Source organism: Parus major, chromosome 1, assembly GCF_001522545.3.
Source record: "Parus major isolate Abel chromosome 1, Parus_major1.1, whole genome shotgun sequence".
NCBI lineage: Eukaryota > Metazoa > Chordata > Aves > Passeriformes > Paridae > Parus > Parus major.
The window spans coordinates 39,061,129-39,085,142 of record NC_031768.1 but is presented as its reverse complement, the minus strand read 5'-3'; the positions used below and the strand labels follow the sequence as shown (position 1 = coordinate 39,085,142).

At 35.1% G+C, this 24,014-nt stretch overlaps 1 protein-coding gene across 21 annotated transcripts in view; it reads right to left on the bottom strand.

Annotated features, from left to right (window-relative positions):
* Window positions 1–3,589: 3,589 nt before the first annotated feature.
* Window positions 3,590–24,014, bottom strand: part of DOCK9 (dedicator of cytokinesis 9) — a 110,721-nt gene continuing 90,296 nt past the window's right edge. For 14 of the 21 annotated variants that reach the window (XM_015633473.3, XM_015633498.3, XM_015633570.3 and 11 more), the window contains 17 exons: window positions 22,046–22,161; window positions 20,208–20,345; window positions 19,726–19,908; window positions 19,007–19,120; window positions 18,651–18,866; window positions 16,862–16,919; window positions 15,903–16,009; window positions 12,830–12,952; window positions 12,375–12,488; window positions 12,116–12,121; window positions 11,679–11,714; window positions 10,737–10,883; window positions 9,761–9,971; window positions 8,848–9,038; window positions 7,569–7,669; window positions 7,225–7,363; window positions 3,590–4,822 (listed from right to left, as the gene is read on the bottom strand). In XM_015633473.3, the coding sequence (XP_015488959.1) occupies window positions 4,700–4,822; window positions 7,225–7,363; window positions 7,569–7,669; window positions 8,848–9,038; window positions 9,761–9,971; window positions 10,737–10,883; window positions 11,679–11,714; window positions 12,116–12,121; window positions 12,375–12,488; window positions 12,830–12,952; window positions 15,903–16,009; window positions 16,862–16,919; window positions 18,651–18,866; window positions 19,007–19,120; window positions 19,726–19,908; window positions 20,208–20,345; window positions 22,046–22,161 (2,123 nt within the window). In that variant the 3' untranslated portion in view covers window positions 3,590–4,699. Of the gene's footprint in view, window positions 4,823–5,324; window positions 5,333–7,224; window positions 7,364–7,568; window positions 7,670–8,847; window positions 9,039–9,760; window positions 9,972–10,736; window positions 10,884–11,678; window positions 11,715–12,115; window positions 12,122–12,374; window positions 12,489–12,829; window positions 12,953–15,902; window positions 16,010–16,861; window positions 16,920–18,650; window positions 18,867–19,006; window positions 19,121–19,725; window positions 19,909–20,207; window positions 20,346–22,045; window positions 22,162–24,014 lie in introns of all 21 variants that reach the window. The other 7 variants (XM_015633539.3, XM_015633578.3, XM_015633452.3 and 4 more) reach the window with 2 other exon arrangements.

The window sequence follows — 24,014 nt, the reverse complement described above, 5'->3', positions numbered from 1 at the left end:
GTATTCCCAAGGTATTTTACTAATATCAATCACACCTCGTTTTTGCAGGAAAAAAAATAACTTGCAAGTTTTTCATTGAGAGAAGAAATTACAAAACTCCTTAATTAGAAAATGCCAGACAAACACCTCTAATATCTACTACAGTTAACTTGAAAGGGATATACTGCCTAGGCTCTAGTTATAATTTAAATTCAGTATTTGTGTTGAGATCAAAAGATATTTAGAGTCTAAAAGCTTCTAAATAACTCATTGTATATTCATCATAATACTAAAGAAAGGAAAAAACCACCATCAAAGTATTTTAAAGATGTTAAAATGGTCATTTCCACAAATACTATAAAAACAATTGAATTTTGTCATTATCTGCCAAAACTTTCTTTTTTTTTTTCTTCCCCAGGAAGCTCCAGGACTCGTAGTCTTAACACAATTAAATACAGAATTTTTCTGTTCATGAAAAACCACAGAACAGCAGTCTTCACAAATTTTAACAGCTAACTTTCATGACAGACAGTGACTCAGATGTCTCCTGTGTACTGAAGTCTTCTCATGAAGAAATCAAAGCTAATAGAAATTGGGTATAAGAAAAAACGTTGCCTGACTTACTAGACTAGGTGTTTTCATTAAGAGCCAGGTCCATCTAAATACACTGCTTTATGTGAAATAATTCTATTTACCTATATACTATTTAAAACAACATTTATAATAGTTTTGTTAAGTTTAATTTACTGCTTACCATGTCCATCCTCAGACCCAACTGCAAAGACCCCCATGACCTCTTCCAAGTTGCTGCCATGTATGTGGCAACAGTAAAACAAAGCACACTCAGCACCTTGAAAACAGATTTTTGAAGTGTATGAATCGGAAAGGTCCAGTTTCACTTGTCCCTACACCTCCTCATCTTTACTGTCCTTAAGCCAAACCTGCCCCCTCATTCCTTGTTCCTTGGCTTCCTTCTTCCCTGCGGAGCACGACCGACTGTGTCAGCACAGACCGATGCAGTCCAGTGGAGGGGTCTCTGCTTTAGCCAGCGTCTGTCTCTATGGCCTCACATCCACACACCCTCTCTTCCCCTCAGCATTCCCAAGCAGTGCTTCATAGCCAAATGTCAGCCCTGGCAGAGCGCTAAGCTGTGTTTCTGCCATAGCCAGGGCATCCTATTTTGTCAAATATTTGATCTCCAGGATCCTGCACTTGTTCTGTGGTGAAGTCCCGGAGTGTCAGAGGTGACAATCCTTGTCACCTGCCCATATTCTCCCACATGCTCTGCTACCCACAACAACACTGCCTCAGGACATAACCCTGTGTGATAGTCTTTAACTAACCTTAGGAAAAGCTGGAAAAAACATACTTGAAACATGCCAGTAGGAATATTTTAGTTACCAAAGGGTATTGAAGATACTGAAGTTATACTAAAAAGGGAGAAAACATCTACCCTGTAGGAAAAGAAGGGGAAGGTGACACTCTTTGTTTTGTCCACCAAGTGGTTCCTGGAAAAGGGAAAATGTCTCATTGTTCAATGTCTTCAAGTGATGGTTCCCAAAGGGCAGGGAAGGCAAGGCCCAAATACCAGATTAGGCTCAAGGCCAACTCTTTTATCATAGTTCTCCCAGGCAAAACACAACCAAATGACACACTGCAAATTCAGCCTTTAAAAAGCTCTAAAATTTGATGTACAGCAAAATGAATAGGGAGCATGACTGATTAGATAAACTAATACTGTTGATTTACTGAACAAGTAAATCAACACTGTGACCAACAAGTGTCAAACAGATAATACTTATCAGTTCCTTCTATAACACGCTGTGGTCAAATCTGTTATCTCAAACCCTTTAAGCCTGACAGTGGATGCCAAAACAGGACTGTTGTGGTTCAACTTCACCCAGCTGCTCCCTCAATCCTCTGCAGCAGGATAGGGGACACAATGAGAAGGGTAAAAGTGAGAACATTTGTGGGTCCAGATAAAGACAGTTTCATAGGTAAAAAAGCCAAAACAAAACCAAGAAAAAGCAATTATGCAAAATCCCCTCAATTGGCTTGGCAGCAGCTGATCAGTGCCCAGCTAGTCCCTGAGCAAGTGCTGGCAAACTGTCTGCAGCTTTTATTGCTGTGCATGACACTTATATGGTACAGGACATCCCTGTGGTCAGCTGGGGCCAGCTGTCCTGGCTGTGTCCCCTCCTTCCAGCTCCTTGGGCATCCCCAGCCTGCTCCCTGGAGGGCTGAAGGGCAGAAAAGGCCTTGACTGTACAAGCACTGCTCAGCAACAGCTGAAACATCCTTGAACTATCAACACTGTTTGCAGCACGAATCCAAAACACAGCCCTGTACCAGCTCCTGTGAAGAAAATTAACTCTTCTCAAAAACCTGCAGAGAGCCCAAGTCTTTATAAATAAATTAACCCACACTGGATACTTAATTTATGTGTTACAGAAGTAACAATAGAGAAGGGAAGCTGGTACAGAAGGAATTATTCAGGAGGGAAACGCCCACATTTATGACCTTAATATATATAAAACTAAAACAGTAGAGGGTGTGTTCCCTCATATAAACACATCACAAGAGATGAAGTCTATAGACACATTGCTTATGTATTAATCATTAATAATTTAAGCCCATGTAAACCTACAGAAATGCCAACTAAGTTGTCTGTTTTTCATAGGCCAAGGTTCAGCTAAACAGTTACACATATATTTAGGTGTATATATATATATATATATATACACACATGCACAGATACATATTCAATTCTGAATACATACTACATTTATAGGTTAGTTATCAGACATGTCTTCATCCAATTGAGGTCTCAGTGCAAAAGAGAAACTGTCAGTTCTGTTCCCAAGGCAAAGTGGAAAAAGGGAGAAAAAATGAGGCAATTAAAAGAAGCCATCGTGATATACACAATATCTCTTAATACATGGATACAGAAGACTTCCCAAATGGCAAAACAACTTCAGAGGATATATTCTCCCAAGAATGAAATACCTTTCAGGTAGGCGCTCCTGCACCCATTTCCACAGATGAACAAAAGTGTGAAGAATTTAGGGCAGAGGAAAAGAAAAGGGTCTGCGCTTCTTAGACCATTATGAGTTCACTGTCTAGAAGTGTATGATTGTTTTCCTCTTTGAGGAAAAATAATTTAAACAACCTGAAATTTTGTTTCAGAAACATAGAGAAAGCAGAGTATATTCAGCATTTCACTGCCACGATGAGCTGCTTTAGAAAAAACCTTTGATGAGTAATGGCAATATATGTGTTTCATGGTATGTTACAGAAAAACGACAATAAACCTTATGTCATAAGGAAAAGGTAATTTCTACTGCCATGTGATGACAAGTTTTGAAGACTGTTCTGGTGAATAACAACCTGTATTTCCTGTAACATGGTACTTGAGTCAAATGTGAGGGACTCAAAACTGATGTCTTAACTAATAATCTAATTCTCTTTATTGACAAGGAATGTGAAATGAGACCTACAGGTGTCTGCATCTCATACACAGGATGCAAAAAGACATTTTCTTAAAATCAAGCTTTCATTTTTCCCAAATGTCAGGGATGAATCTGAAACAAAAAAACTCAGCACACAGTGAGAAAAGTAACTACCTTTTTCCTTTTAATATAGATGTAGTACAGAATGTTTAATTACAGCAGGACAGTGCTTCCAGTTAAATAAAATTAAAAACCTTTATTTTCCCCAAATATAAAATTACTAAATTAATGTCTTAAAAGAATAAGAATATGGAAAAAGCTTTAAATTATACCACCATTTACCACAGGAACCATGATTACCAATTACATACTCCATTGCTTTGGCAAAAAAGGTTTTTCTTTTAATAACTGCATATAAACCTAACATAGCAAAGACTGTATACATCTTTATATTGCACTTATTTATATACAGGGATAAATGAACTGTAAAGTCTGCATATACTTGGAATGAGCAAATTTTCAAAATAAACTGAAAGCAGAATGGTAAAAGCTGATATGAATATTAAAAAAATGCTTAGAAATGTAATACATTTATGTACAGACTGTATGGACTGTATTAACAAACAATATGTACATAACAATTTACTACTATTGATATTTTAGTATAACTCAGTGTTCATTAATGCAGACCTTTGGTTGTATTTAGTTGTTTAGTAAGATCTAAGCTCGTATACCTCCAAAATGCAACAAGGTATAAAATAAAGCACAACAATTTGCCAAATGGTACAAAAACTACTATTGTCAGTTCCATTAAACCCCAAAAACTAGTGTCTCTGTCTAGCCCCAAAATAGTTCTTGTACTTGGAATCTCTATGTGCCATACACAAAAAGAACACCTGAATGTTACATATCTGCAAAATTACATCCCACAACACTTTTTTTGTAATGTGCAATTCATTTTAATAATACTTTCTAATGAAAAACAGAAGCTAACTTCAACTTCATAATTTTCCAACACGCACTTCTGCAATGACATTGTGAACACTTTTAAATTTTACCAGCAAGATTAAAAAATATATATATGTGTGCCTCCCTTACTCTAAAAGACTATTACCAGTAACTGCTACTTGCTAAGTGTGCTCAGACATTCGTATGAACTACGCAGCTTGCATGTGCCCAACATTTAGCTTCAAGGTCAACCTGAGTTTGCACACAATGAAGCAAATCCACAAACTTTAAAAGAAACAAACATACTTTCCTTTACAAAACAATCATGCAACTGAAGAAGAACTGGGCATCCCATGAACTGTTGTGCTTGTCGGAGTTCCACTGATGGCGTTGAAAATGTGTAGTGAGTTGGGCATGACACTGGCCTTTTCTTCCACTGGAGTAATCTTAAAATGAAAGACACACATTTACCAAAATGTTACAAAATGGCACAGGCATGTCTAAAACAGATAACTAATTTCTTGATGTGCTGCTTATTGACTCAACCTCTCAGCACTTTTTCAACTGCACAAAACTTTTTGGAAATGGTTACTCTTTGCAGCCATCTTTTTATACACTTAGGAGAAGTTACTTCTCCAGTATCAGTTCTGCTAACTCAGATATTACACAGTCCTCTGGAGAGGATGCTTGGACAGTTTATATCATTCCTCCTGTTAACTTTCAAAAGGAGTTTCATAGTGACAAGCTCACTTTTTGCCCTTTTTTGGTTTTCCTTTTTTGACTTAGAGGTATGATTTGAGCATTTCTTGCAAAAAGCTATCAAAGCACCAAAAAGATTTACTTCTTTACAGCTATAAATAAATTGATGCTAAAATTAGAAATACCGTAAAAGGGAATTATAATAAGATTAGACAAACTAATAGTAAAGAAGTAGAGAAAACTAATTACCATCCCATCTGATCATATTGGCAAGCAGCAGAGGAGAAAAAAAAAATCTGTTAAGATTCTTTTATGCATTTTTATAACAAAGTTTTTGCAGTTGTTAAGACCTTGAAGATATTACAGCTAATAGTTTTTTCAGTGATGCAAAGCTCTTTTTCCCAAAACAGCAATAGGCAGATTCATAAAGGAGATATTTTCAAAGATTTAAGTGAAGACCTTCATGTTTCTAAGCATTCAGGGGAATTACCAGTCTAATTGAAAAAGAAAACAACTAAAGCAAAACTACCAACAACACTGCATGTTTTAATTAAGTACAACTAATTACATTTGTATAGGAACACAGTGGTAGGCTAATAGTACATGTTACTGCAGCCAGCGCTGTACTTCCATATTCTGTTCACAGTACCTTATGGATATCAGTTGTTTGTCTAAATGTAAACCAAGAGAAGAAGGGGTAATGTGATTTACTCCTGATGTTTCAGAACATGCTTTTTCTTATCATTAATCTTTGGAAACTCACATACTTGAGCATTTTTTAAATATCTACATCTTGTATTGAGTTCAAAGTACTTTTTCTTGTGTACAAATTTTCATAATATTCTTTTACTTTTTCCTGTGCCAGGGGAATGCTAATCTTGCATTTATCATTCCATTCTTTGACCAAAACACTTGCCTCTCCTTTCCAAAGGGGTATTCTGTATCACTGTCAAATTCTCTCATGTACTTTGTTCATCTCAGTCAGCTTTCCAATCAGTTATCCTCCATTCCAAACCCTCCTCTGCTTATCAATAAGTCACACTGAAATATAGTCAAACTGTCCCACTTCTCTTAGCTAAGCAAACTCTTTTTCTGTTCCACAAATCTTTCAAAACTGTTTTCTTCTACTACTGTTTTTTATTAAAAAAACACGTCCAACCAGATAATTCTGGAAAAATAGTATCACTTCCTATACACTTTGGTTCACAATGTTCCCTATTGGTGGTAGTAAAAAAGAGTTAGTTGTGTCATAAGCTCTTCTCTGTGACAGGATATCAAAACAGGGAAAGGAAAATAAAGTCAATATGCTTCAAAATAATTACTTTATATCACAGAGCTACTCAGAACACAGTACCTGAGAAACCACATTGGGAAATAATGGAAAGCAAGAAAGCATGGGAAATGAATTTTGGACAGGTGGAACATTTCTGAATAGAAAAAAGTTGCCATAAAAGTTTTGGGTACCACCTAAGCAAAGGCAAAATTAAGGCAAATCTCTCTAAAGAATTATAAACCATTCAGTGGTTCTGGAAAAAGGTTATAAAATTAACTGTGGATGAAAGAAAAGGGGGCTGAAGTGACGAATATGATGAATACAAATATCAAGAAGGTAGGGATCAAGCACTGAACTTCAGCTCTTCCTGTCCTCCTAGAAATAGTATCTTTGCCTTTGAATGTCATGAGACATTTCTAGCATGGAACCCAGGCGCAAAGGTTGAGTGGAACATCTCACTCCACAAAAGTTTTTGTTTTCCTTCCCCCATATTTCTAGCTTGTTAGTGTTGGACTTCCCTCAAGAAAATGTATTGGAATACCTCTTGAAAGACATTTAACTCTTTGTTGCAACAGCAATTATTTATACCTCCAGAATCAAACAAGAAAGGGCTACGCTTGTAGATCATATATATTGATTTCATTACATTTGTTTCATAATTATTGTAGTCCTCCTTGCCTACAAAAAAACAGGCTGGTGACAAGAAAATACACAACCTAAAAAAATGAAGGTCCACAATTTCATGACTTATAGTCTATAGAAAGAGAAAAGATAAACAATCCTTTTGTGTAAAGCATTACATACATCTCCCACATTCTTTTCACATTATAGTTACATTCTGAATGATAGTATGTATAACTTAATTTCAACACATACTTGTTCATGCATTATTTCAGAAAGCTCTTTTGCCATTTCTCTGTAGTTGGCTTTCATTTCTTCTTGATATTCCAACTGATCTTCCTTTATCAGTCGTTCATTTACACCCAGAGCATGCCCACAGGCTTCAACAAATTGCCTGAGTTAGAGAAAATAAGGAAGTTCTCAAATAGAAATTCAAAAGATTGATTTAAAATGTCAGCTTAAAGTATGTTTTTAATGAATCAGAACACTTTAGAAGTTGGAAGTTTCAAAAATAATTTTTATGAGTCTTGGAAAAAAAGGTTCATTTTTTCCTTCCCTCTCCCCCATCCCCAAGAAATCCCAAACCTTCCATGCCATACCTAAAAACTTCCTTTAGGAGCTTTACTTTATTGTCTGGATATCTTTTGGTGTTAGTGTCATCTAAGAAAGCTCTTGCATATGCTAGTGGACCAGCATTAACCTAAAAAGAACAAGAATTAAAAACCAGTCAGAGATCTGACATCCTGTCTTAGCAATAACAGGTGCTACAGGTGTTGGATTTGATTTTCTCATGAGAAGAGATTGATTTCAAAAAAGCTGGACTTGGAAAACAAGAAAACTGCTAGAGTTGGACCATTAGAGCAGGAGAGGTCTTTCCAGTGCTATAAACCTGTCTTGGCACAAAGAAACCACTTCAATGATGTGGCAAAGTAACTGTAGATATTGCCAATTTGTCATCTCTGTTTATGAAATTAGGGTGGGAAAATGAACTAAACCTACTACTGTTTGGTCTGTGTATCTATTGAAAACAGCTTTCCAAACTGAGAATTCTGCAAAAACCTGCAGAAATTTAATTGTGCTCTTATGGCAGCTACAGGAGAAGTGGTTTCAGTGACTTCTGACTCATTATTCCTTCATATTATTAATACAAGTCTCTCCCTTCTCATCCCAAACACTATAGCTTGACCACTTACTGATTCTGGAATCTTGGTTTGTTTTTTTTTCCCTTTTCTGGATCCTTTTCTGAATATGACAGCTGGTCATATCACATGACCGTATTAACAGTTCGTTTCAAATCAGTTTAAAGTAACAGAGCAGCACTTTAGTCACTGCATTTTCTGAAGATCCTTTCCACATTGACTTGTACATCCTATACCTGCTTCAGGTACCCTGTTTTGGTGAATCTTTATACATTCCAGTTCCTGCCTGCCTTAGGCAAAAAGGCATGCACAATGAGATTGTCTATGGTTTTCTTCTTCCTACAAATTATCACTCACTCTTTACCTCCATAGAGTTCTTACAAAAGTATGCTAGACCTACTGTGGGCAGACCTACAGCTAGGCAAAATATGCTAATTTATCTTCAAGTTCATCTGTTATCTTCTAGCAGTTTCAGCTTTATGCCAAAATCTGGTGGGGACTGCAATGCAACATATTCCAGAGATGAATCTTAATTTTTTTGTGTAACTGTCTCTGACCAGCTATTTATATGAAATACTTTTATTGCTTTTCCAGTTCAGGAAATAACTACAGACAGTGAGCATATTTCTAATTTAGGACACTCTTGAATGTACAGAATAGAAATTAATTATAAAATGCTATTTATATAACTTTTTCAAGGACAGAAGCAAATGAAACAGCTGCATGGCAAAGGTCTTACCTGAACACTGACACTTCCTTGTAGCTTCAGCTGCAATTTGATCATATCTACTTCAGCTGAAGAGCAAAGCTGCCTAAGCTCTGCAACTTTTTTACTCATTTCATCAATTGCTACTTCAATTGGGTTTAAATCAGTGTGGTGCTGGTACATCACTGGAATGCGCTTTTTCACGTATGGGAAACAATGTATAGCTGTGGACAGAAACAAGTTTAACATTGTCAGGAAAAGATATTTTAATAAGGTGTGCTTTGAGAGAACCTTATGCTAAAATCTCATTTTGATGTAATTAGCTGCCCAATTTAATAACTTATATAATTAGAAATACTACCAAATGGACAAGGAAACAAGACCCTGAAATGCAAATATGCACAGCCTTACATGCATCTCAGCAAAGAAAGATCACTGTCATTAGTGCTACTAACAACCACCAAAAAAATAAACCACTGAATTTATATGATAACTGTGAAAAGGATTGCTTGACATTCACAGATCTCAAAGAGCAGAATCAAAAACAGCAAAGCTGTATTTTCTATTTCTTCACAAGTACTGGCTACAGACACCTACCAAGTCACTTATTATTATGAAATCACTTTATTATTATAAAGTCACTTATTTGTTTTCACAAGTTTATTTATATAGAAACTCATACTTCACAGAGACAAAACACAAGAAAAAGGAAAGCCAGACTCCAGATTCAGAATTCTGGAAGCTTAAGGAAAAAGAGATAATAATTTTGAGGATTCCCCACTGAAGAAATCAATTTGAAAACCTTAATTGTGGCCAAAAATATGAAAAGTATTTCAGCTGATAGCTATAAAGAACTTAGTAAGGTGAAATGAAAAAAACCCATACAGGACAAAATTAGACCATTTGAACTAATGCTTCCAGTCAAAGCATTGCATTCCATCAGTACCTGTCAAAATAGTCCGTCGCTTACACTGTTCCTCTACTCCTCCTTGCCTTTTGCCACCCTGAGTAAAAGGCATCTCAAACATAAAGCGACGAATATTATGAGTCCTTTCAAAATCTGTTTTTCTTTCCTGCAGCTCCTTTTCTTCAAAGTATGGAATTACGTGTGTAACTTGAATATATGCATATTTTGAATCTAAATCCTTGGGATTTACCTTCAAAACAGGACCAAAAAAAAAAAAAAAATCAAAAAGCTACATTGTGAATAAAGTGGATCTAAAAGTAGTCACACAACTTTAGGAAACTGAATTTGTTCTCTTAACCTCTAAACTATTGAAAATACGGGAAATGTTCATGCTTTCACAGTTTTTAACTATTAGGAAGAAAGACAGTCAGATGCATTACAGCACATTGTGAATGTTTTGGTTTGGTTGGTTTTTGGGGTTTTTTTAACTGCTCATGATCATGAAACCCAGCCCTTTCATCAAGTCCTCCTCTACTTTTAAAGTTCCAATATTGAAATGCTCACCATTGCTGCACTTAAAGGCCAGAAAAAGGAATTTTTGAATAAAGGATTCAAAAGGATCCTTATCAAGGAACCAAAAGAGCCATGAAATTATACTAAGAGAAAATCACCATAAAGTCTAAGGCTGAGGTGTGGAAAAGGGAAGAGCTTCCAAAGGATGACTATGTGTGAATTTGCGAGAAATATAGCTGAAGTTGGCACAGAATATGATCATAATCCAAATTTGTTCTAAGATACAATTACTGTTGTGAGAGGTAACGTTACAGAAATTAAGCTTTTTGGTTGTTCTAAAAGGCATACTTAGTAGGAGATAATATTCCTCTCATGCCTTTCCAACAGTAGTTTTTAGATGCAGATGCTTGTGCACCAAATGAGTAACAGTGATCCCACAGTATTTCAACTAAACTAGTGAAAACAATATATAAGAATGTTTTAGAAAGAATAAAGATCATACTTTGCCAGAATCCTGAATCATTTTGACATTTTCAGCTCCAAATTTGTCAGAGTAGAGTTTTTGGAGTCTTTGGGAAATTTCTGAAAGAGGTGTGAGTTTAGGCTCTTTATAGATATATTCCTTTCCATCTTCATCCTCAAAGAAACCCTGTAAAAAAGGAAGTAATCAAAATCTTGGGGAATAAAACATAGGGCAATGACTAAGATGGACAATGTGTGTAGTTCAAAGGAAATACAAACATTTAACATTAGTATTCAAGCAAACATAAATAGACAGAAATTAAAATCTAAGTAGAAAGGTCTCCTAAGAGAATAAAAAAAACAACAGAAAAATGTAATTCTCTACTACAACATGAGTGAAAGATAATGGAAACACAGAGTTTAAATTTTAAAAGTTTGTAGCAATTCTATGGTGTGCCAAGCCTTTGAGATAAGTTTCCATCACTTTTAAATAAAAGTGAACTTGCAGCACTGTTTCACTTGCCAAAACTGGTAGTCCTGCCCAACAGGACTATCTGATTCACAAGTGACTATTTTGGCAAAGGTTTGCATAAAAATAATCTGAAAATTTTCCTTAGGCAGTAATAAAAATTAATTCCATAAGATTAAATTTAATTATGCAAAGATCTTAATTTTATGATGTACAACTGGTATATACTTCTTTATTGTATTACACATACCACTGTTTTTAAAACCACAACTAAGTGCACAATACATGGGAAGTGAAACAGTTCATATTGGTTTAAAACAACAAGCCATGTTGAGTTCATGTTTGAAACCAGAAAATAAATATTTTTGTCATAAACGAAACAGACAAAATAGAGAAGCACAACATATCATGTATAAACACAGGCTAGATTGACAAAAATACCCACACCAAACTAAGGTGAAATGCAGTAGTTTGTACTGCATTGCTTGCTTTGTAAGCGATTACTGTAATTACCTCAACATCTGTTTCACTGTCTGTAAACTGGTATTGCTATAAAGTCATAAAAGACAACAGAATACATGTAAAATTATACTGCTACAAGAGTATTTTACAATTCTCCATGCTCAGCTGGACAATTAAGCAACTGGGCTATATGCATGTAGAGAGTGTACTACTCGATACTGCGTGATGCCATAGGGATACAGAGGCATTCTAGACACGTACCAGAGGATGTGAAGCTGCCCAATACTCAGCCAGAACTTTGATTGGAAGCATGCAATACTGATGCATAGAAAAGAGTGATCCGTTCTCTAAATGGAGCTTGATGTTACTTTTGGACTTGCAATGGCTATTAATGCATACCAATCTAAGAAGCAGCCTTGCAAACCACACCGTAGCACTACAGACATTAAGTCAATACATTGCTAAAACTGATGTTACAGAAAACTTACCGCTGCCTTAAGGTAGTAAACAAAAGAAGAAAAAAGGAAAAAAGGCAAAAAATTTACTGAGGAAAATTATAAGAATTTTACTGGAATTGATAAATGTTTTAAAAATAAATTACTGATGGTGTTTCTTTATTTCATACAGAACACGTTCCTTGTGCTTTTTATGTCACGGTATCAATACAGATGATGCAAGAGTAAACCTTGTAAAATAAATTCAGGTTTTTCTTACTGCATGGAGCAGACCAGTGAAAGTAATACTCACTTGTCCAAAGAATGCTACCCTGAAATAAGTTCCCAGCAGCCTCTTGCCTGTATGCATAACTTCTGTAACTTTACTGTATGCTCGATGGAGGGTGTCATACAAGTGAGCCAGCCTCTGAAAGTACAAGAAAACAATAATGAGGGAGAAGAACAAAGCAGAACTTTCCTATCTTAAAATAACAGATTATGTCCTTAAAGCCAGTAACAACTGAAAATCTTTTGCTGAATGCCAGTATTAGGTTTAGCACTTGTGTCAGGATGATGACATGTAAGACTAATTTTTAATTATTTATATTTAAAGAGAAAAATTTAACTATTTAAAATTAAAACAAGCATTTAAAAAATCAGTTACTATTTTAATACTCTTATTATGTGATGTCCAATGTGCCATGCAGTTAGACTTGAAAATTCAGGATTTTTTTTCTTGCTCAAATTTACTTTTGATGAATTAAGTACCTCAAAATCTCTCCGTTTTTCATAAATGGGAATTATAAGTTTATATATATCAGCAATGAGTTCATAGCGTTCTGCCTTCCAAAGTCCATCAGCACACTGCTCCAACAATTCCATCAGCACATCCTAGATTTGGAAATGTAAAACAATTCAGTATTCATCAAAAGCACAGCAAATAATTATACCAAAAGTCTTCCCAGTGAAAAGGAAAATCTTGCCTCAAAACAATTATCTGCACTTAGTATTTTAAGTTTTGACTGTGGCAATTAAAAATTGCTAAAAGGAAACAAAACAAGACAGAAAGGTCTGAGTGTACAGACATATTCCTTGTATTTACAAACAGCATATTTCTTTTAGATATTCTTGAAACTTCTTTGGACCTTCTTCTATCATTCTTGCATTGCAGTGGTGAAGCCAGAAGCTGGAAAAAAAACTCCTTTCATGCTTAGAAGCCACTCAATTGCACGTCCTCCTTCCCTTTGGTAGAGGACTAAACCAGCTTAAAGACATCACGAAGAAAATCAAGTTTTAACACTGTGAGCAAAGAGACTAAAAATGGTATCCCTATCCACATGTAGCAACAGACCTTAAAACATCTCCTCCTTTCCCCCAGTCATTATGGGGCTGTACAGACTCCCCAGTATCTCCATTCTCAGCAGCCAAGTGGTGACAAGTGACAGACCAGTGTTGCTGCTGGAGCACGAGGGCTGTCCACAAACACTGGTTTATGACACAAGTTTTCATTCTGACACCAGAGGGCATCCAGATGTAGCAAAGAAGTAAAATGTTGTTTACAAAAGGAAAATAACATCACGAGTACAAGCTTCATGTGGGATAGCTGATGGGAAGGAGGAAAAGAGTGTAACATTTCTGAGCCATGTGCCTCAATGTTTTTCCATTCTCATGGGAAAAGTTCTTTTCCTTATATGCAATCAGTTTCCCTTGACACCTGTGAGAACAGCCTCTTGCTCTTTGATGGTGCTCTTTTTGGAAAAGTCTGATTTTTCTACTAACCACTTTAGAAGCTGGACTTTTTCCTGTTTGTTGATACCTGTCTTGACTTTTGGGAGTCAGTACTGGGCACAAGGTTAGAGATGGGGCTCTGATGATTCCCATTCAACATGGTAGACTGTACAGAGATTTCTTTTTTTTTTTTCTTTTTTTTTTCCCCTCAGGTGCAAGGCTTTGCACTTATCTTTGTACAGCCTTGAGAGGACACTGTGTTCCTGCAAGGCTCTTTCATTTACCCATCTGCCAGTCAGGATAATGCCTCTCAAGGAATGTCACAGGCAAACAACTGTTTTGATGAAATACACATGGTAGCCTTGTTAAAAATGAAAGTCCCAAACCAAATTTTGTTTTTTTCATCTGGCTAGCTTAGGTAACCCTGGCATTAGACAGAATTCTTTTAAAACGAGAACTAAACTAAGAATCCCAAAATTTCACTTTTTTTTTTTTTTTAATGAGAAACTATATAAAGTCTTCAGAAAAATTTCACTTAAATTAAGACGAGTTTTTATAAACTGGAGAGTATGAAGGAAATTTTGTCCCTTTTAGAAACATGAAGGGATTCTCTCTGATCCTTCAATACTTTGAAATGCTCCTTTGGAGATTTAATTCTAAAATAACTAGCAAAAAGGGGTATCTCAAGTTTTAAGGGAAGAAATTCCACATGGCTTGTTATTATGTATAGGAAGAATTCTCATAAGAGCATTATTTTGCTATGAAGTAGTAAAATACAGCTTGAGAGATCATTCTGGTTTTTGACTTCTGTACCCAATTGAACTATTTTTTTTTCTCAGACAATAGTTCTGCTTTCTTATGAACACACTGAGGTAACACTCCATTTATGAATATATTCCTATTCCTGAAGGAACTGAACTACCTGTTCTGAAGCATTTCTGAAAAGATTTTTAGTCTGCTAAAGCCAAACAGCTCTTCCCTGTTGCTAATCTTGTCATTATTACTAATATTCTCCCCTGTTATTACTTTTTCTGTGTTTCAGATAACTTTCAGAAGTTATCTGAAAAATAGCAAATTTTTTCAATATTTCTTCAGTTAGAGTACTACATGGTTAAGCTTAGAAAGGGTTTCATGCAGGGGAAAAAATGAAATTTGGCCTGGTTTCATCCTTCTGCAAGCTGTACAGGCTTATAATTTCACTCTTGGCTTATTTCCGTTCCACGGAAATACTGAGAGATGGAAATAAATTTGTGTAGGGTTCAATGACCCAGAAAAAGCAGTATATTCTTTTTGCAGGGAGTGACTAATGAGAAGAAGAATAAAGACATTCCAATTTAAAAAAAAAAAAAAAGCATAATAATTTAACTCTGACACATGGTCTGGCAGGAAAACAGTGACAGAAATTTCCAACAAAACTTTCCATCAACAGTAGTCACTAGAATTCCTGATCTCCTATAACTCAGAGCAGCTTGCATTTTGCTTTGAGTAACATGCTAAATTTCATGCTAGATCAGAAGAATCAATGACTTTAAAAAGACAGCACAAAAACCGCAAAAACGATTTGCACAGTCAAATATTGTCATACAGCTTTGCCATACACTAATTAAAACACAGAAGAAAAGTATTTCTGTTGTATAATTATGCTTACAAACCAGGGGGTTTTCCAACATGACTGCTGCCAGAAGTGGTCTGTCCCTCTCTTCCACAATTACACCAGCAAATACATAGTGCAGACACAGCTTTTCATAAAACAAGATTGTTCATAATATTTTCATATAGGCTGCTTACTAGTGAAATTTACTGTAAAGCCAGAACAGGTGGATCAGCAAGGATGCAAGGAGGGAAACTTAAGCCAGAAAAAACACATGGACATGAGTCTGGTGTCAGTAAAATGATGTGCTAGCACTATATTTAAAATACATGTATATAGTAAATTCTCTAAATCTGGGACACCTCACAGAATTTTTTATTTCAGCTTAGGGTATGAATGGCAGATCAGAAAACAATTATTGTATCATTCATATCAGTAATTCTCTAGTCTAAAACATGAAATTTGCAAAAAATCCTCAGCCCTTCCATGTATGTACATTTTAACTTTTTTATATTTACTTACTTCATTGAAGTGAACATCTTGCATTCCAACATCCTCCATCATTGAAGCCTCTTCATCTATGTTTGGTGTGATTACCCTGAAAGCAGTACAACCTTGCCTAAACATCCCTGTCATTGAAAAAGAAATATAGGCAAATTTAATTTTCTCCAGCAGGATAACATTGGGCCATTTTGTGATTGTGGATGAAGTAGAAGCCATGTTTAAATATACCTACCACAAAATAAATAAAGAAATAGATCAGCTACATGATTAAAATACAATGACATTATTGTGAATGTACAAATGGGTTTTAAAAGACTCAAAAATGTTAGTATCTGGACCTTTACATATCAAACTAAGTAGTGTCTAAATCTTCCTACTTTATCTTAAATTTGTGTCTAATCTACTCCACCCTACATGTAAGATACTCAAGGTAACTTTTGCAGTATTTAATTAAGCTGCCATGAAGTCATGCTGAACTGCATACAGGGGCAGGACCTGGCATGCCATTTTTTCCAGTCTATTCTAATTCTAATTCCACAGAATATACTACAGCAAGGTGAAACATCCTGAGCACTATTATCACTGATTGAACACCTGAAAATTTGTACACATTTATTTTGACTCCTCTGGCAATTCCAGGTTTCCCTAGAGGCAGTGAGAGAATGACTACTTGCAGAACACGAATATTCACAGATAACTTTGCTTTAGAAAGGATCTGATTTGAGCTATTAGAAGCTCTGGTGTAAAATAAAAATTTTTACTTTTCAAAAATTTTACTTTGCTTTTATCTGAAATGCTGCCCCTTAGATATGCAAGTATACTCTTAAGTATTTGAGTATACTACCTGCTTAGGTCAGAATTCTTTCCCTGGTGAATACTGAAATAGCTACAATTTCCTCAAGGAAATGATTGATTTTCCCAAACTCTAATAAAAAATATATATTTGAATATATTAAAATAAGATTTTGAAATCATACCTTTTCGTGTGAGATATTCTGCAACCAGTGCTGCTACATGGACATAGCACATTGCTGCCTAAAACAGAAACAGTAGTAGTCTTTTAAAAAAACAATTAAAATGGGACCATTAAAAACAAGGTATATAAGGAGAGCAACAGTACAAGACAATTTCTTCAGTTTTCCTTTTTTCCTGCTTTGCAGGAGATATTCTATGACTACTGTAAGAATTCTTCATCTCATTTGTGTAAAACAGTAATTTTGCAAGTGCACTCACTCCTCCTTAATCAGAGCACTGAGTGGCACGGACAGCAATTCACAATCTAAGAGTGATTTGGGTCACAAATGACATGGAGGGAACATCATGCTGTAATAAAAACAAGCAAATCTCTTTTTTTGGGGGGGAGGTATTTTAAGTGTTAAGCTATTTATGATTCTACTCAACATTTGGTCGCCCTTCTGCTAACCTGCTTTGTCTGGTTTCTGGCTCCAGACCAAGAAAAATGCAGAAGAAACTGGTGACATGCCATTTGAAAGCAGCAATAGAGATCTGACCTATGACTGGAATTTGAAGGAATTTGGTTGGTGCAGTTTGGAAAAGAGAAAAAAAAGGAGACGAGATTAAAAAAAAAAGAAGAGAGTAATTTTTAGATATCTGAGTTTTTTACTGGATTTGACACTGACCACTTTTCTCCACAGAAAGAACCAAAAAAAGAGAAGATTTGATATTCTTGTTTTATTAAAAAGGTTTAGACTTACAGCAAAGTATCACTCTAACTGTAACTACCAGCTGAACACTTAAACAGGGAGACTGCACAACCTCAAACAATGAAGGTGGAGCAAAAAGGTAAGAATCCACTGAAAATTCTAATTCATACTTTGCATTGACTTGAACTTGATGATTTGCAGACCTCCCCATCTAGTTGCACAGTCAAAGATTCTAAGATTTTAATAAAAAAAAATATTTTAGTTCTGAAAAGGACTTAGATAGCTGATGCTGTTCAGTTCAAAAGACAAGCTAAAAATAGAGTAATGTGTATTGTAGCCTTCTGTGCTGCTACCATGTAGAAGAAGAGAATTCTAGTACTAAGAATTGAGTTAGGAAGATAGCACCTCCTATTTTCTTGGAGATCTTTACTTGCTTACATGATGCTCATTTTAACAGATGTTTATGAAATGCAATGATTTCATACAAAGCAACTTACTTTCAGATGGAAAAGCCTACCAGAAAGAGACAAAATTAATCTGTATCCAGCTAAAATGGTAATATTTCATTAAGACATATAACAATCCCCACACCCAAATCTCCTTTTTGCTAGAACTGAGTATTTTAAGAGCACAGTAAAATCAGAAAGCTTTCCTTTTTTTCAAACAACACCAAAAATATTTCTAAGTTTTAAAAACATTAGGAGCTGTTTTTATTAAGTAATTTGGAATAAAATCAAGCTAATTCTGTAAAGGCAACTGGACAGGAATTCAAGGAGTGGCTTTAAGGGTTTAAGCAAGTAATAACAAAGATATTTTTAAGAAAAAGGCCTCTCTTCCATGGCTTGCATTGTGCATTCCATTCTTAGCAGTGTGTCAGCTATAGCAGTTAAACATGTTCCTTACATTAATAACCAGAAATTACTTACAGATGTACTTGGGTAGAAACTTATCAGCTATTGAAATCAATCTGGTAATTCGAAGATTATTAAAAATATTTATTATGTTACATGCTAACAACTACATATAGTACATTCCCTTTCTATAAAGATAAGCTTTTGCTTATGACAGAACTAAAACTAATTTGATTTTTTTTTTCTCTTACCTCTGAAAGATCTCCATTTTTAACATGGATCCTTGCCATGCTGTCTAACCACGTCTTCCTCAGTTCAGGTGTACTCGCGTAAGACTTTGCCAAGCTGTACTGGAGGTCTACAAGCATTTCTGGATCATTCTCATGTTCCTTCATCTGAGCCGTAGCCATCAGTACAGTACGGATCCGTTTGGTTAAATCCTTAACGTCAGAAGGGAAGGTAGTGTGCTGAAACATGGAAAAGTCAGGTTAGTTACTATGATTTCCTAGTCACTGCACAACAAAATGATAAAACATAACTGGAAAAGGTGCTATGAAAGAGTCTTCAAGCATCCTTCTACGGTATGGAAATAAGAATAAAAACAGACCTTAATAATTCTGTCGTTATTGGCACAATTGTTGATGATGGAAAGAGACTGCTGAAATCTAGTTCCTCCAATTCCAACCACATCAGCAATTAACTGACTTACTGAAATAATAACCTTGACAGAAACAAATATCTATTGTTAGTGCATATTTCATGAAATACCCTTGAGATGTACCTATGAAGCAATTACAAAAGAAGTTTGGCTCTTTTTAATTGAAAAATTATTATCCTAAATAAAAGAATGTTTAGGGTTTTTTTTTCCCCAGTTACTTGTTCAATTACATAGACAAGATAAAAAAGCCTTGTGTAAATTCAAGACACATGACTGACTGCTAGGTGAACTAGCCATTCCCAGCTTTGTCAGGACACACAGTTTCTAATTATTTGTTTTATTTTAGACTATTATGTGCATGCTGCTGCATTCTTTTCCTTCTTCAGATGCAACAGGGTGCACCATTCAACAAACAAAATAACATCTACAAAACAGAATGTTTGCACTCACAAATAAAATTTATTTCCTACAAAACACAGGGTCATCCAACTGTTTCTAAGTATTTCCTCATAATGAATATATTTTTATGGGCATCTTCTTACTCTTAGCACCAGCCTTGCTTGAACCCCAAATAAATTCTTTAATATCTTTATCTGACAGGGCTTAGCATATTGTATGCAACTGTGTATATACATTATTAAAAAAACAAAAAAAAAAGATGTACTAACTTGCAGATGTGTTCGAACAAATGACTTCTTCCCCGTGTAGTCAAAATTATTTCTCATCAAAAAGTACAGTAACTGTGAAGCTTCATTACGAATTGAACTCAGCTTGGAATTACAGTACTTCAGAATTTCATAGCACAGTGCAGAACACATATCAGCTCTACCTTCATAAAATGTGGAAGGAAACTGAAGAAAAAGAACAAAACAAAGAATTTATTCATTAAAGCTAGTCAGATCTTGATAAAATAAGCATGTCAAGAAAAACACAAATATATTCATATGCTCAAACTGTAGAAAAAAGAAGAGTTAAGAGTTGCTCATGACACAAAATTATTTTTCCAGCAAATCAAAGGACAAGCATTCCACACTGCTGAGATCGATCAGTCCTTATTCATCAATTTTATTTTGGAATGTTAGTCCTTAAATATATTGTTAACTAAAGAACTGGACAAGTACTTGAAGATGAATTTTCTTAAACTTCTTACCTTGTAAATAAGTGCCCTTAAAGCACTGAATACATTTTTCAATGCTGTTTCAGACTGATTCTTTTGAAGGAAGCAGAGGTATACATCAAATACTTTCTTCATCAGTGGATTATGTCCATGATCAGTCAGTAGCTGATTCTTTAAAACAATAGCAAGAATTTAGGAGTTTTGTACAGCAATACATGTAAACTACTCTAAGAATATATACAGATCATCAAAAAGCAGGACATTTAAAAAATATAACCTCTGTGGCACTAACAAGATGTTTAATAACAGAGACATACTTGAATTCTAATGAGGTATTTCCAGCACTTCACTAATTTTGCTTAGAAAGGAAGTGCTGCCTTCTGAATAGACTTATAGAACACAACTGTTTTTATCAGTGGTTAATTAAATCCATTACTATTAATAGCTTTTTGAGGGGCACGCTCAAACTATTAACAGACTTTGCTTACACTGGCTTTAGCAGCTCAGACGGGGGAATTTTGTCATAGCAGCATCTCCTACTACAAGGTGATTCTGCAAGGTCTTTCCACTTCTGCAAGCTCAGCTTGGTGCACTCTGCTCTTTTCATTACAGTACACAGGCCCCCAAAAGGAGTGGAAGAGGGTGGCTTCAGACTGGACATGAGGGGGATATTTTCTACAGTGAGAGTGCTGAGGGACAGGTTGCCCTGGGAAGGAGAGGATGCTCACTTCCTTGGAAAGGTCTTTCAAGGCCAGGCTGGATGGGGCTTTGAGCAACCTGGCCTCGTGGAAGTTGTCTCTGTCCGTGCAGAAAGGTTGAACTAGAAGATCTCTAGAAGTCCGTTACTACCCAAAACATCACATGACTCTGATTTTATGTATTTTAGTGCAGTTTATTGAATAGAAGCTCCTGATTCTGAATCTCCTATCAGTTTTGTTTGGAGCTTTGAGACTATTCTGACATACTCTTTCTCAATATACAACACATAGATAACCTTGAAGGATTGTCATTCCAAGCATGATGGGTTAATAATTAAAGGATTAGTGTTAATTCCTCTTTACATCTTTATAGCTAGGTATCTTAATTTTCAGTTCTGTCACCAGGTCTGTGGACAGAACTGTCCCTAAACTCTATTAATTAAATTACCAGAAAAAGAAATTAATTGTAAATAAGGTCATGTTTTCTTAACTAGATTAAAATAATGCACTAAATTTGAATCTTCAAGCAAGAATCTGGATACACTGCCCTAATAAAATGAAAAACAAGCTAGAGTTGTCATCTCTCTTTTTTAATGGCTTCTATTTTAAAGTCTGGAAAACCTCAGAAAAACAGCCAAGAGGGGTAAGTAAGTGAGTATGCTATATAAAGATTCCACAGGAGAGCTACAGCAACTGATACAACTAAAAGAAGTCTTATTAGTGGACAAATGGAAAAAAGTTACACAAGAGGAACACACAAAGCACTATTAAGGAGTGCATTACTATAATAAGTAGCCAAGCTCAATATGAAAGTCTGAGAGTGTCCAATTATGGTTCTGCCAAAGATCTTTCACCTCACATGGCCTTTAAAAGCCACTTTCACCACTAATATTAGGTAGACACTAAAGCTTCTAGAACAATTTTTAAGTTAGACTGAGGAAGGAGCTTTTCCCATAGATTACTGCTGGTGTATGATGTGCAGCTGAAGCCAAAGCATTTTGCTGTGAGATATTATCAGTATTACATGGAAATAATAAAATACAGTGCTAGAGAAGCTAAAAATAGTAATGCTATTTAACTAGACTATAAAAATGTAATTTAAAAAACAGTTTTAAAAATTACTTCTTCTCAAAGATACTTATAGAAAAAGTTAACACCAAGTCATGAACAAACCTTAAAAGCCATTGTGAATAATGATAGAGTGTCCAGAATTGTAATGCAAACTTCAGTGGCAACATTTGCTTCAAGTAAAGACTGGTGAAGGACATCTGCATCTGAATGGCCATAGCCTACAGAAATTCCAAATGAAGTGTAAATGCTGGATACACTTATTTAAATGTTCCTTATTTCCAAAAGACTTGCTGAACTAGGAAAAGATTAACAAGTAAAAAGCCTGACAGAAGTTAGTATTCAATACAGGAAAATATGCATTTAAATAGTTTCAAATATGGTCAGATAATTATTCATAACATAATTTGCACAGGATCATAAAATATATTAAGTAAGAATTTCAACAACAGAAGCATTAAACAGCAGTTAAAAACTCTGTGGTATTTCATACATATGTACATGTTTATACACATGCATATATATATATATATATAAAGCTACACAGTTATATATATATGTGTTTACACACATATATTGGTAAGTACTGCAGTAGGATGAAGTTACAGATGAAAATATGTAATTCTGGCAATTTAGTGATGTTACAATGGTCTCAAAGTTAATCACAAGTCAACCAGGATAAAAATACAAAATAGTAAGAGTTGAAGGAATACAATCCTGCAGTTTAACACCCGAGTAAATGAATTCTGCTCTTGTAGCAATCCAATGCAATGCCTCCATATTTAATAAAACATTCTATCACTTCCAGCTCCATAGTGTATTTTAATAATTTTAAAAACATATCCTGCTTCAGCACTGATAATAATGTGTCACTTATGTTCCCTCACTGGTCATTAAGCACCAGATCGACAAACATGACTGGATTGCTTTATGAAAATTTGGTCTGGGTTATGTTTATATGTTAGATTTACAGACAACTTAGCATCACTAAATCAATGACAAGGATGACAAACTTGCTGAGATGAAATAAAGAACAGAAGAAATGCCATACTCTTCTATAATGACATCTGGCCACTTCTTTCTGCACTTTCTTGCTTCCCTGGCTGAACTATGCATGCATACCCATAACTACCAGTTTCTTCAGATTTATACGTTCTTTCTTTAAGCACAAAACTATAGTGAAATTTCTCAGAGATTAAAGGTATCACTTATACCAGTATTTCAGTTCTCTTTCTAGCTTAGGTGGTTAGAAAGGGAGAAAATAAGTTTATAACTTACTAATAGACAACTATCTGCCCAAAGAATCTTGATTTTAGAAACAAGTAAAGCAACTATTTCCACCAGACATTTCCTTTCTTTATGTATCTCACACAAAATATTTACAAAACTATTCAAGCTCTGAATGCTACTTTGGATACATGATAGAGGCAGACTGACACATAAACAAAACTGGAAGTTAACAACAAGATCAAAGATATAAAAATCAATTTCACACTTGATGTGATTTATACAACAACATGTTTTCAATTTGTAAAACCTTGGTTAATACAATGTGTAATATCCTGATATTTATTAACTGTCCATTAAAAAAAACACCTATTGTCAGTTTAGACAAAGTTATCTCAATAAAACACCTTCCTTCATAATTTCCTTCAGTTGGAAAAGAACAGAAAGTTTATTTTAACATATGCATGCATTTTTTAAAATCTTTCAGCTCACTGTTTCCTAAAATATCAGTAAACATTGCCAATTTCTGAAAGCATGAAATCTCTTTGCACAGGGACATGTTATGTTTCTCAGAGGTTTTTTTTGTAAACCACTCTTTATCTTCAAAGTATTAAACTGTATCAAACGTGTAGCCACATTATGTAAAGGCTTTCTTTTGTGTATCAACAACCATGTAGAAATTATGATGATACACCACTAGGAGACTGACTGCAAGGGAAAAAAAAGTAATTTCCACAGACATACTTGTCTGATATTTTAAAAGCAAGCAATCACATTTCAACAGATGTGATAATGTATTTATGAATAGAGAGGTTTTGTGCTTTTTCACTTTTACACAAGACTGTGG